Source organism: Dermatophagoides farinae, chromosome 1 (assembly GCF_024713945.1).
Source record: "Dermatophagoides farinae isolate YC_2012a chromosome 1, ASM2471394v1, whole genome shotgun sequence".
NCBI lineage: Eukaryota > Metazoa > Arthropoda > Arachnida > Sarcoptiformes > Pyroglyphidae > Dermatophagoides > Dermatophagoides farinae.
The window spans coordinates 7,915,327-7,929,203 of NC_134677.1; the positions used below are offsets into that span (position 1 = coordinate 7,915,327).

The 13,877-nt window shown below is 32.5% G+C and overlaps 1 protein-coding gene across 2 annotated transcripts; it reads left to right on the forward strand.

The window, feature by feature from the left end:
• The first annotated feature begins 1,012 nt into the window (after nucleotides 1-1,012).
• LOC124491872 (uncharacterized) lies at nucleotides 1,013-12,897 on the forward strand. Of its 2 annotated transcripts, XM_075735333.1 has the most exons (3): nucleotides 1,013-1,238; nucleotides 1,359-5,505; nucleotides 8,496-12,897. In XM_075735333.1, exons 2-3 carry the CDS (start codon nucleotides 1,731-1,733, stop codon nucleotides 11,363-11,365), a joined length of 6,645 nt encoding a protein of 2,214 aa, XP_075591448.1. In that variant the 5' UTR covers nucleotides 1,013-1,238; nucleotides 1,359-1,730; the 3' UTR covers nucleotides 11,366-12,897. The 2 variants fall into 2 exon arrangements, with proteins under 2 accessions (XP_075591448.1, XP_075591447.1); XM_075735332.1 differs by having other exon boundaries at nucleotides 1,013-5,505.
• The last annotated feature ends 980 nt before the right edge of the window (nucleotides 12,898-13,877 follow it).

The window sequence follows — 13,877 nt, forward strand, 5'->3', positions numbered from 1 at the left end:
AATGGTTTTCTTTTTTTTTTTTTTTTTTTTGCTTTGCTTTGTTTTATAATTCTCTAGGTTCCTGTTCGTGCTATTTAAACTTGTCTGGCGAAAATTTGTTCCACACACACACACACACACATTAGGATAAATTCAAAAGAATCACTAAGACATACATTTAAAAACATTCATCAATCACCGATCATCATCATCATCATCATCAATCAATCAATCACAGCCATCAATCACTTGTCTTTCTTGTATCCAACAGAATAAAAGAAAAAGAAAAAAGATAGACATGCAAGACAGGACAGGACAGGACAGGACGCGACCAACAACGATTGACGAGCGGACGTCATCCACACACACACACACACACACACAGAAAAACAGCCATGGTTGGCATTTTCCATCAAAAAAAAAAGAAAAAAAAATATTTCTTTGTGGAATATAATCGACTCGAGCATCAATATGCTCCACCTACCTTCATCAATGTTCTCTCACCGACACACACAACATTGGATACATTTTTTTTTTTTTGCTATGTGCGTTGCGCACCTTGAACAGATAGCACTAGCACATTCACATCAACAGGCTTGTAGTGTTTTATGAATGTAGTATTCAAAAAAAAAATAGATAGTAGCATAAGAAATAATTGTTAACAAAAAAATAGTAGCAGTATTATCAAAGATCAGATAGAACAATATTTGAAAGTAGTAGCAGTAGTAACAGTAGCAAGTCATCAACATTTATTCAATGATACAGTAAATTCTCTTTTAGAAAAAACATTTTTTGATCACAATAATAATAATAACCATATGGATAATACACTGTAAATATAAAAATATTTTTCAGTAGTAGTGGTGATAGTAGTAGTAGTAGTAAGAAAAAAAAAGATATCAATTGACAAGAGTCCATCAACAAACGACAATAACAAAAAAAAAACAACAACAACAACAATTTGACACGCGCATACACATTAATACAAAAAATTCACACCAATTCGTATTTTCGGCTATTGCCTGAATGAAAACATGCACAACACACACACACAAGAAAAAAAGAAATGAATACGATCCGTCGGTTTCATCTTGTCGTTGTTGGCAGATGATGATCATCTCATTCAAACATACACACACAGCATACAGCATACAGGGATCATCAGATCATTCAATTTTTTTTTGAAATTCACAATTTAAACTACTCAAGTCAAATATCAAGTCAGTCAGTCAGTCATCAGTGGTTGAGGTGTATGGATGGTTGGTGTTCTTTTTTTTTCTTTTTTTTTTTGGTTTGTTTGTTTGCATAACATTTCCAACCAACTTTTAATCATGATGTAATTTTTTTCTGGTTTCCTGGTCTTTTTTTTTGTTTCACAGTTCTTTTGATGTTTATATAAATTTATATCACGTGTGTTTCAGTGCATGTGTATGTGTGTATGTGTGTTATGTTTATTTCCGTTTCATCTACTACCTGATGACTTTATCAGGCTAAAACATGTTTTTTCTGTTTGAAATCAAATGTGTGATGATGTCCATAACAACAACAACAACAACAACAACGGCGACGACGACCAAACTCAAATGAAAATCATATCATTTTTCATTTTAAATACACGAAAACTATAAAATAATGATTCCCGGTGTATTATAATAAAATCTTTGTTAGAACAACAGCCAAAATTGTGGTTATTTTTTTCCGGTAATTTTTTTTTTTTTTTTTTGAAACCCTCTTTATGTTTTAATCATAAAATGACAGTATTGTTAATGAGCTCAACAACAACAACTACAACATCAACGACAACAGTGACAACGACGACGAAAACCAATGATCAATCTACATTAACCGCAGAATCATCATCATCATCAACGACGATATCAACATTACCAATAATCAATATGACCTCATTGTCAACGACAACATTAACCACCGATAATTCTACAACAACAACAACGACAACAACAAGTACATCATCATCACAGAAACCACCTAAATCATCGATTGATAACGGAAGTGAAGAAAGTGACAAAATCAGTAATAATAATAATAATAATAATGATGATGATGGTGATAAAAAAATGAATTCATCAAAAACCACCAACAACAATAGAAATCATCATCATACAAATGATGATGAAACCGAAGATGAAGAAGATAATGATAATGAAAATATATCAACATTATCATTGAATAATAATAAAAATAGGACTGAAAATTCCGATACAAATGCAATGACAGCCAATGATGATGAACCTGATGATGATGATCATCATCAAGATGATGATGATGACGCTGATGATGATTCTTTAGTCGAAAATAATAAAAAAAATCTTGTGATTGATAGTGAAAATTGTAGTGATACAATCCAAACATCATCATCATCATCAACGTCATCAAATAAAACAGTGCAACAGTCAATAACATCATCTTCGAATGGAAAACATGAAAAACGTGAAGATTCAGATAATGATTGTGATTCAAAACAAGAACAACAACAACAACAACAACAACAATCACCAATGAAAACCACCAATGATAATACAACTAGATCGATAAAACAACAAAATAAAAAATCAATCAGTGATAACAACAGTAATAATAATAATAAAAGAGTTAAAATTGATCAATCAATTAATCGATCATCATCATCATCATCACCATTGAATCATACTCTATCAACACAATCATTTGAATTACCGGTGAATAATGATAATGTTGATGTTGCTGAATTAGCACGTTTAAAAGCTGCTAAATTCATTCAAGAACGTACGAAGATGGCTTGTTTATTGCCATCATCATCATCCACATCTGCATCATCTCCTGATGGTAGTGGACGTTCATCAACAAATCATTTATTTTCATCATCATCGATACATTCCTCTTCTACTTCTGGTCAACAATCATCATCATCATCATCATCATCATCATCAAGAAAACGTAAACTTACTGTCAAAGATATATTGGTCTCACAAAGAAATCGTAGTAGTAATCAAGATCATCAAGTAAATCTTGTTCATAATAAACATCATCGTATACAGAATATTGTTGATAATAATAATTCGACAACATCGACAATTCTTCATCATCAATCACAAACACAGCCATTTGTTGGTCATTTACAAGGTTTTACCAATCAAATGTTTGGACCATTGGCTGGAATTCTTGATCCAGCTAACGCTGCTGCTGCTGCTGCTGCTGCCAGTATGTTGCCACCACCATCCTCATCATCATCATCGTCAGCATCAATAAATGATCCAAATATTAATCCATTGGCAGCTATTTCGGCAGCAATAGCTGCTGCAGCAACAAATTCCGGTAGTGGTGCTGCTTCTGCCGGCATAATTCAAGATCAACAACAACAACAACAACAATCAGCACATGCATACATATCACAACTTGCCTCAACACTTTCAGCAACAAATCTACAAACAACAAATCCAACGGCTGCATTTGCTTTGATGGCTTCAATTAGTGCAATGATGCAACAACAACAGCAACAGAATCTTACACAAAAAGAATTGGATCATCAATCGACATTATCAAATTCTACGGCCAATAATAATAATCCATTAAGTCAATTAACAAATTCATTGATTAGTCTAGAATCAACATTATCATCTGTCAACAACAACAACAACAACAATGAACAACAACAACAACATTCCAATCAAAACGATATTGGTCATGATGATGATGATAATGGTAAAATGACCAATGATATGAGTCCAATGGATTTTAGTTTTAAAAATTCAAAAAGTTCCGATTTACTGTTGTTGAAAAATTCATCAAGCATTAAACGTAAATCAAAAAAGAATTTAATTGCCAATAATAACGATAATAATAGCCAAACGAATGAAGATGTAGAATTTCCTTTAGATCTTACTGTTTCACAGAAACCTAAGTCATCATCATCATCATCATTATCTGATCATGAAGCATTGATGGAGAATATGGCTAAATTATCGAAAAATAATCCGCTATCATCGCTGGTATCACAGGTATCTGGTTTGATTGATAATCATGGTTCATCACCATCATCATCATCATCGGCTAATGTTCAGGGTCCGAATCAGGATACAACGAATTTTGCAGCTATGGCAGCTGCTGCTGCTGCTGCAGCGGCAGCCGCATCATTCACACCAAATATTCTAACAAGAATGGCCGCATCTATGGCAGCAGCTGGTGGTAGTGTTAACAACAATCCATGGTCACAATACGGAGCATTACAGCAAGGTCTCAATACAGCCAAATTAGCACCAAATGATGCAGCGAATTTACAAGCATTTCAGGCATTATTTCAACAAGTCACTGGTAATCAACAACCACCACCACAACCACCACCACCGATGAATGCACAAAGTCCCACAATGATGAATAATAAATCGTCAAATCAACAGCAGCAGCATCAGCAACAACAACAACAGAATCAACTATTAAACGCCAACGCATTGTTTCAACAATCGTTTCCTGATCTCTATTCATGGAACGGTGGTGTTGGAAAAGTTTCAAAAACGTCGACACCATCGCCATCTTTTGGCCCGTTAACGAGTCCGACACCAAGTTATACTTCTTCCCGCCATCATCATCATCCACCGCCACCGGCTGCTTCGCAACCGATGCGAACAAAATCTAGTAGTGGTCGTCAGAATCCATGGCAAGCACAATGGATTAATCGATCTAGTGAACAAACACGTGATGTATTCACCTGTGTATGGTGTAAAGAATCTTTTAAATCATTGGCTGAAATGACCGATCATATGAAACGTTCACCAAGATGTGGTATGGCCGGTATGCAACAACATCATGGTGCCGCTAGTGGAACAAGTAGCGGAAGTAGTAGCTCAAATTCTAATAGCGGTGGTGGCGGTGGTGGTCATCATCATTCTCATCATCATCAAACTACGACAACAACATCAACAACAACATCTTCAACGAATTCATCACAACAACAACAACAACAACATTCTAATTCTGGTCATCATCATCATCATCATCATCAGCATCAGCAACAGCAGCCAATTTCTAGTAATGTTTTGCCATCTGGTGGTAATAAATCGGGAATTTCGTCCATAACATCATCACCATCATCAACTTCAATGAATTCACCATCTATTTCCGGTCAGGTTAATAATAAAGATACGAATATCGCAAATTTATTCACAAATAGTAACACCTCTACAACAACAACAACAACAACATTATCAACAACCAACAATAAAAATATTTCGGCCACCACCAATAATAATAATAATCAATCAAATAAATCTTCAACTACAACATCTGCGGCTGCTGCTGCTGCTATTGCAGCGGCAACTGCAGCCGCTGTAGCCGCATCATCTTCATCGACAACCATACAATCAACACCACCACCGCCACCACCACCACCACCACAATCATCAACAACATCGACATCAACATCGTCATCATCATCATCATCAGGTGCTGTGAATATGCCAAGAAAATTAGTACGTGGTCAAGATGTATGGCTAGGTCGAGGTGCCGAACAAACACGACAAATTTTAAAATGTAAGTTAATCATACATAAAAAAAATTAGTGGTCATTCAGTCAATAGTAATCCAAAAAAAACAGCAACAATATTATTAGCAGTCGACGTATTAACTCTCAACGGCATTTTTTCATTTTTTTTTTACCAAAAAAAAAAAAAAAAAATTTTTAAGTTATAAATTATGTCTGTTGTTCATAATTTATCCTTTGAAATATTACTTTTTATTTCTTTTTTCAATGGGTGATATGGCCATTCGATTATTTTCGTTTTTGGCCTGTGTGTGTGTGTGTATGTGTGTATTAGTGTGATTTACATAAATTACGTATATATGTGTGTGTGTGTGTGTGATATTATATAACCGAAAAAAACCAATTTTCAAAAAGAATGGTTAGATAGATAGATAGATGGACAACAAACAACAAACACCATATATCAAGACAAACAACACACACACACACACACACACACACACACACACAGTATGGTTAGAAGAAAAAGAAGAATTTTCGGCTTTTATTCATGCATTGAACATTTTTTTTTTAATTCAGAAAGAAATAAGCAAATTTATGATTATAGCCTCCGTGTTAAAACTTTTGACGACCACGACGACCATCATGTTGATGATGATGATGATGATGATGATGATGGCGACGAATAAATAGAGAATGTGTCATGAAAATAGTGATGATGATGGTGAATTCGTTATTTTCGGGTATGGCTGGCTTTTTGAAAATGTGAATTAACGTATAAGAGAGCTAGAGAAACAATCACACACCGACCGATCGGCCAAAACCAAAACTAAACCGACGTGATCATAACCATAAATCATGATCCATATATATCTATCTAATATCTAAAACTATCCATCTATCGTTTGAACAAAAAAGTCAGGACGGTTTTTTTTTCTAATGTTGTTGTCGATAGTGAAACACAGGCCTGGCCATAATGTAGCTAATAAAGCAAAAAATCTATTCATCACAGTATGGTATGGTATACCCATCATACACACACACACACACACACACATTTTTTTTTGTTTGGTCATTTATTCAATGATTAAATGTATGTCCAGCCGGCTGCTGTTATTTGGAATTTTGGTGTTTGTGTGTGTGTGTGTGTTTGTTTCATGGATCCATCCATCTTTGATACAAATATACAAAACACAACAACACTGATAGAGAAAGAAAGAAAAGGTCCTAATCATGATGATTATAATGATGATGATGATGATGATTATAATCATCAATTTTTTTTTCTTATCTGGCAACAACATTTACCAATGACCATGGAATGATGATTATGATGATGATGATGATGGTTTGCGTTACATGTCTTCATAAATCAATTTCTCTCTCTCTCTCTCTCTCTCTCTCTCTCTCTCTCTCTCTCTCTCTATCTCTCCTGTTTTTCCCTCGTTTTCATATCATATCACATCAGACAAACTGAACAATATATTCTATCTCTCTCTCTCTCACTTACTCACTCAAATATCATAAATATATCAAAAAAGCTATAATATTTTGTGTGTGTGTGTGTGTTTGTTCAATTCTTCAAATCTCGATAAATATGGTTAGATTTTTTTTGTTGTTTCAGTTTCTACTACCACCACTAACACCAACACCACCACCTCTTCTTTTAATATGGTTATATTCAGCTTGCTTGCCATTTCTATCAAAATCAGGCTTGTCCAGCCTGTTTCGATTGACAGCTGTCAACATCAACCAAAAAAAAAATCAACCAATATGTATCGTGTTGTGTGTGTGTGAATGCAATCATCATCACAATTTATGAATTTCATATATTCATAGTATTTTCTATATAGTGTTATAAAATAGGCAAAGAAAAAAAAATTTTTTTTTTGCTGTTGTTGTTGTGCCCCCTCCCTTTATGACTATGTAATATGAAGGTTAGATATTTTTCTCGCTGTTTGATAGATTGATTGTATAATAAGATTTGATCAGATCAGTGATCAAAATCAAAGATATGATTTGTGATAGTAAGAAAAACATGAATACAACTTATGGACATTTAAAATTGATTTTTAAGTTTGATTTAGTTTAGTTTTGTTTTTGGTAGACAGGTAGGTCATCCAAGTTTTCTCTCTTTTTTTTCGCTGATATTGATCGAGATTAATATCCGAAAAAAAAAATTTCTGATAAATGGCAAACTGATAACTGGATTGTGATGATAATGGAAAATTTTGTGAATAAATTCAATGAACAAAAAAAAAATTTTTTTCACATGCCAGATATCATCATCATTTGAATGATCTTGCAAATCAAACGCACAAACGCTCACACACAAACATTTGGCAATGGTTATTGATAAAATGAATGAATTTGGTATCGATCGATATTCTTTTAATATATATTGAATATAGATGATAAATGAAGAACAATAATACAAAAAAATTTTTTTTTTGTATTTTTGTACATTCCCATTTTTATTCATAATTACTTCAAATTCATTCATTCATATAATAAACATGAACACTTTGATAGATGGATAGATAGATTCTCTACATTTATAATGATGATGATCATTATCATAAATCATGTCCTATGTATGTATGAAATAGTAACAAATCTTCATTCGTTCATTGGAAATGCGTTAATGCCTATCAATTTTTTATTATTTCAGGTTTTTGAAGAATATTATTACACACTCACACACACACACACATAGTCATTATTGTGTTATTTTTTCTTCTTTTTTTGAATTAATTAATAAATGCCAGCCATTGCACCATTTAATGATTTTGTCTATCATATTCATAATGATAATGATGATGATGATGATGATGATGGAAATTGCTTTCCCCGAAAAACAAAACATAAAAATGTTGTTGTTCATTCATCTAATATTTTGTTTTTGAATTTGATTGATTTGATCGATCATTCTCATCAGTATTGGCTTTTCCCCCTTTCATAATAGATTGATTCGTTCATTTTGATGATTGACTAATGAATTTTTTTTTTGTTTTTTGTTTTTCATTGATTATTCATACAGGTATGTGGTGTGGCCAATCATTCAAATCATTAGCCGATATGACTCAGCATATGAAAGTTACACAACATTATACGAATATTATATCACAGGAACAAATTATTTCCTGGCGTAATCCTGAAGAATCATCATCATCATCGAAATCTCAACATCAACAACAACAACAACAACAGCAGCAGCAACAACAACAATCACAACAACAACAAGTGTTAACCTGTAAAGTTTGCGATGAATCATTTACAACATTAAAAGAATTATCAAATCATATGGTAAAAAATTCACATTTTAAAGATCAACAACAAAATCCAAATTCATCATTGGATTGTATTACGTCATCATTATCACCATCACAAAGTAATGCTAATACCGGTAATAATAATAAATCATCAACTTCAGTCAACAATAATAATCGTAATACATCATCCGGTACCGGTAATAATGTGAATCAAAATGATCGAAGAAAAAAATCATTACCTGTACGTAAATTATTAGAAATGGAACGTGGCAGTGGTAGTGGTGAAAAAAAATCCAACAATTTTATCATTGATAATGATGATGATGACTATGACGTTGATGATAATGATGATGATGATGACGATAATGACGATAATGGTAATGAATCTGGATCAGAAAAACCGAATAAACAATTGATTGAATGTGATGATTGTAATGAAAAAATTGAAGCTCGAAGTTTTTTACAACATATCAAACAATGTCGATCAACAAAATCCAGTAGTGCTTCCAACAACAACAGTAATAATAAAAATATTTGTGATCAAATTGGTGATCATTCAATGAAAAATGGTGGTGGTGGTCAAAAACATAGTGATTCTGAAAGTGAATCATCAGAAAATCGTCATACATCATCATCGAATATAATCAATCCTTTTGATTCGATTGGTAGAAATTTGATGAAAAAATCCGGTGATGATAATAATTCAAAATTGTATGAAAATGATGTCGATGATGATCATATAGATGATGATAATTCTGAACGTAATACACCGGTTATGAATCATAATAATAATAATAATAATAATAATAATAATAATAATGATGATAATAATGCTGGTGGAAATGTATTGAGTGCATTGGAAAAATTGATTGAAAAAAACTTTGATACAAAATCACGACGATCTCATCAAACAGGTATACTTCAACGTTTAGGTATTGATGAAGAAGTATTTCCGCCATGGCAAAATATGGCACCTAGTCCAATTTCTCCGGCATCAATGATGGCCGTAGCTGCTGCTGCATGGAATCCATCAAACGGTGGTGGCAACAGTGGTGGTCTAGTTGGTGATTATTCACGTAGCAGTAGTAGTAATAGTAATCATAGTGGTAGCCATCATCATCATCATCATCATCGTGGTATTATGAATTCCGGTGTTGGTGTTGGCGGTAATTCATCAGCCACAATGGTAATACCACAGCTACGATATCGTCGTAATTCATCATCAAGTCATTCATTTAAAGACAAATATATAAATGCAGCTGCATTATGTAAAACGATAACCACCGAAAGTAATGGATCATTTAGTAGTTCACAAGAAACTGAAGAAGAATCATGTGATGATTCTAATTCAGAATATGGTAATAACAATAATAATAATCTAACTAAATCTAGTAAACGAAAAAAGAATTCATCACCGAAAATGACAGGAAAATCATCCACAAATAATAATCATCGTGGTAATATTGGTTTTAATTTTCCCATATCATCAATGTTAAGTTCACCAATACCACCAGCACGTCCAACATCAGCTTCATCGACTGCATCGTCATCGATATCACCATCAGAAGCACATTCCATTGGAACGTTGAATTCAAATGCAATTAATAATAATGATCTTTTGAATCGATTAACACCAAATAGTAGTAGTCATCGTAGTGAAACCGATGATGATCAAGATCAAAGTCCATTGAATTTATTCAAAAAAGCTAAACTAAGTAATGGCACCTTGAACAATGATGAAACCGATGATGATGAAGTGGATGATGATGGTGAAGATGGTGAGAATCGATCAAGAAATGGTGACACAACAACAGCTAAAGCGGCTTCACATCATCCACTAATGCAATTACAAAAATTATTGGATAAAACGGATAATAATACCGGTAGAAGAAAAAATTCATCACATCACCACAATCATCAACGTCGATCATCACCATTTAATCAAAATTGGAACGATACATCAAGTGTACGATCACCGGCTGGATCATCAATATCCGATCATCAACGGTCATCACCACGAACATTGACACCGAATCGAATTGGATCACCAGCGTCAATAAAATCCAATACCACCGAACAAGAATCAAATGTTGCGATGGCATCACCATCATCATCACCAACATCGAACTATTTACAAATGAAATGTGCATTCTGTGCAACGCCGATTTCATCACGCAATGAATATCGTGTACATTTAGCTAAAATACATTTATCTATGCGTGATTCTGCAGATATTTCAGCCATATCCGATGAAGAATTATTGCTATTAGTTTTGGCTAAAAGTTCTAATCTTCCATTGGTCAATAGTTTAACAACATCGGGTAAAAATCCAATGGCTACTACCACCACATCATCAACTATAACAACAACAACGTCAACAACAAAATCAGCCAAAGAATCACGACGAAAATCATCACGTACATCATCATCATCATCACATAATAATAATGTACATGATGTTGATTCAGAAATGGCAAATGTTGCCGCTGCAGCTGTTGTTGCAGCAGCAACAGCATCAAAATCAAACGCATCATCATCATCATCATCATCACAATCACCACCGATAGAAACATCGCAATCAAAATTTTTAAAATATACAGAATTGGCTAAACAATTATCGAGTAAATATGTCAATTAAAAAAAAAATTCTGGTTCATTTGATGATTCTAAGATAATCATCAGAATAAATTCCATTCAAAACATTCCAATTATGCAAAAAAAATGATGTGCATGTGTAAGATCCCTTTTTTTTCTTCTGTTTGGTGCTAAAATCAATTTTACACTATATTAATTCAACCTACACACACACCCCCTTCACACTCTCACACACACACAGTCGCCATATCAATTCCACTTGTTGTCTATTATGATTATGATTATTATTATTATTATTATAACCTACTGCTCTCTATTATTCTGTCTGTCTGTCTGTTTTTTTTTATCTATCTAAAAATACTAAATATCTTTCTCTTTCTCTTTATATTATGTATTTGAAATTCGGTAACTATAACCGTTGCTGTTGCTGCTGCTGCCGCCCCCTTTTAAAACGACAGTATATACAATTCAATTCATTCCACACACACACACACACATACAGAGATACACTTTTATAGAAAAAAAAAGTTATCCATCATATATAGCTGTCATCTCACAATCTCCATTGTCATTTCTTTTCTCTTTTTTTTGTTGCTGATTTTTTTTTTTTTGATTCGTTCCTGGAACATTTCCATGTGTGTGTGTGTGTGTGTCTATGTGTCATTGTGCCATTCCCCTCGAAAAAAAACATACACAAGTATTAGTGTGGTAAAAAAAAGTGGTCCAAAAAAAAAATTACATAGACAGACACACCCATTTACATATTTGATTCAATTTTCTATTTATCTAGTAGAGATACATATCATCTATATATATATATTGGAAATTTTTTTTCATTTTTTTTTCTGCTACTGATTGGTTTGATCAATCAAATATCATTTCTATTTTATAATAATTAATCGATGATGATTCAAATTTTTTTTTCGTTCGTTGGAACATGAAATGATTTGTAACAACAACAACAACAAAAACCGGAAATTCTCATTCTAAATTCTCAAAACACACACACACACACACAAATAATTATTGATATTATGCATTGCTCACACACACACACACACACACACAGACAAATTCTCAATAATTCCAAATTCGGCATCTCACACAGTCAAAACAAAACAGAAAAAAAATTCATTCATTCAATGCACAAAATCATTATCTTTTTTTTTCTTTCCTGTCAAATCGATTGATTGATTTTTTGTTTCTTTTCGTTTTTCTTATTGTTTGTTTTTCATTTTTTTTTTAAACCAGTGATGATTTTTTTTCTTCGGATTTTATTGATTATTAATATACCAAAAAAAACAAAACACACACAATACATAGACATTTGATTTGATTTAATTCCTTCCGATTGATTGATTGATTGATTATTTGATGAATCTCAATGTTTTTTTTTTATCATTTTCGTTTCGTTCTGTTTTTTTTTCATTTTTCTGTCTCTCAAACACACACACACACACATACAACGAAACAGAAACAAATTCTTGGCCAATTTTTTGTCTTTGTAAATTTTTCAATTATTGATTATTGATTATTTATGGAATAAATGTATTTCTCTCCATCATCAGTCATCAGATTCCATCGCTATTATATCTCATTATTGTTTATATTATCAAAAAAATTTTTTTTTGAGTAAAAAAAACTGACCTGAATGACGTAAAAAAACTAAATAAAGAAAAACAAAATAATTATCCAATTGATTGGTGATGATTATAATCGATAATGTGCTGCTGCTGCTGTGAAAACAAAGTAATAAAAAAATGAAATCTTTACACAATTGCGTGATTGGTATCATTTAAATCTGATCATGAAAATCAAATCAAATCAAATCAAGTCGAAATTTTGAATATAAAATTCAAATTAAATGGTCAACAAACACACAATCCAGTTTGGATGAATGAATGAAACCAATGATGCTTACCTTCAAAAAAAAATGAACAAATTTTGCAACTATTTTAATTGTCCACATGACCAAGTAAAGAGGACCACTGTCTTTCGTCCTAAATATGTTTGTGTGTGATTAAAAATTTTGTTTTTAGTTTTTCTTGGCTGGTTTATGATGATCATGATGATGATGATGATACACGCATACAAACAACCAAAGTTAATAAATCAAAAAAAAAAAAAAAAAAAAATAAAAGAATTCTAAATGTCCGATAGACGATCATTTATTGAACAACAGTTGCAACAACAACAACAAAAACGTTTTATCGACTTAACAATTTTAAAACATTCATTTTTGTTGTTGTTGTTCGATATTATTTGATGTTGTTTAATTTATTGACCAAATACACATGATCCAATTTACTTTGTATTATATATGCGTATTTATTGTCTGTCTGTGTCTATGATAATCATCATTATAATCTGCTTTTTTTTATATTGTGTGTCTGTGTGTGTGTGTGTGTGTGTGTCAAATTGTAACACTTCTTTATTGCTTTTTCTTCTTCTTTTATGGATGGTGTGAGAGAGAGAGGGAGAGGGAGAGAATCAAAAAATAAAGAAAGAAAGAAAAAAAAATTAAGCCAATTCTTTATGAAGAAAAAAAAATTATG

Excerpts from the sequence above, each read along its gene's own strand:
- LOC124491872 (XM_075735332.1), top strand. The coding sequence starts at position 1,731 with ATGACAGTATTGTTAATGAGCTCAACAACAACAACTACAACATCAACG. Across the intron at positions 5,506-8,495 it reads AACACGACAAATTTTAAAAT|GTATGTGGTGTGGCCAATCA; the intron begins GTAAGTTAATCA and ends TTATTCATACAG.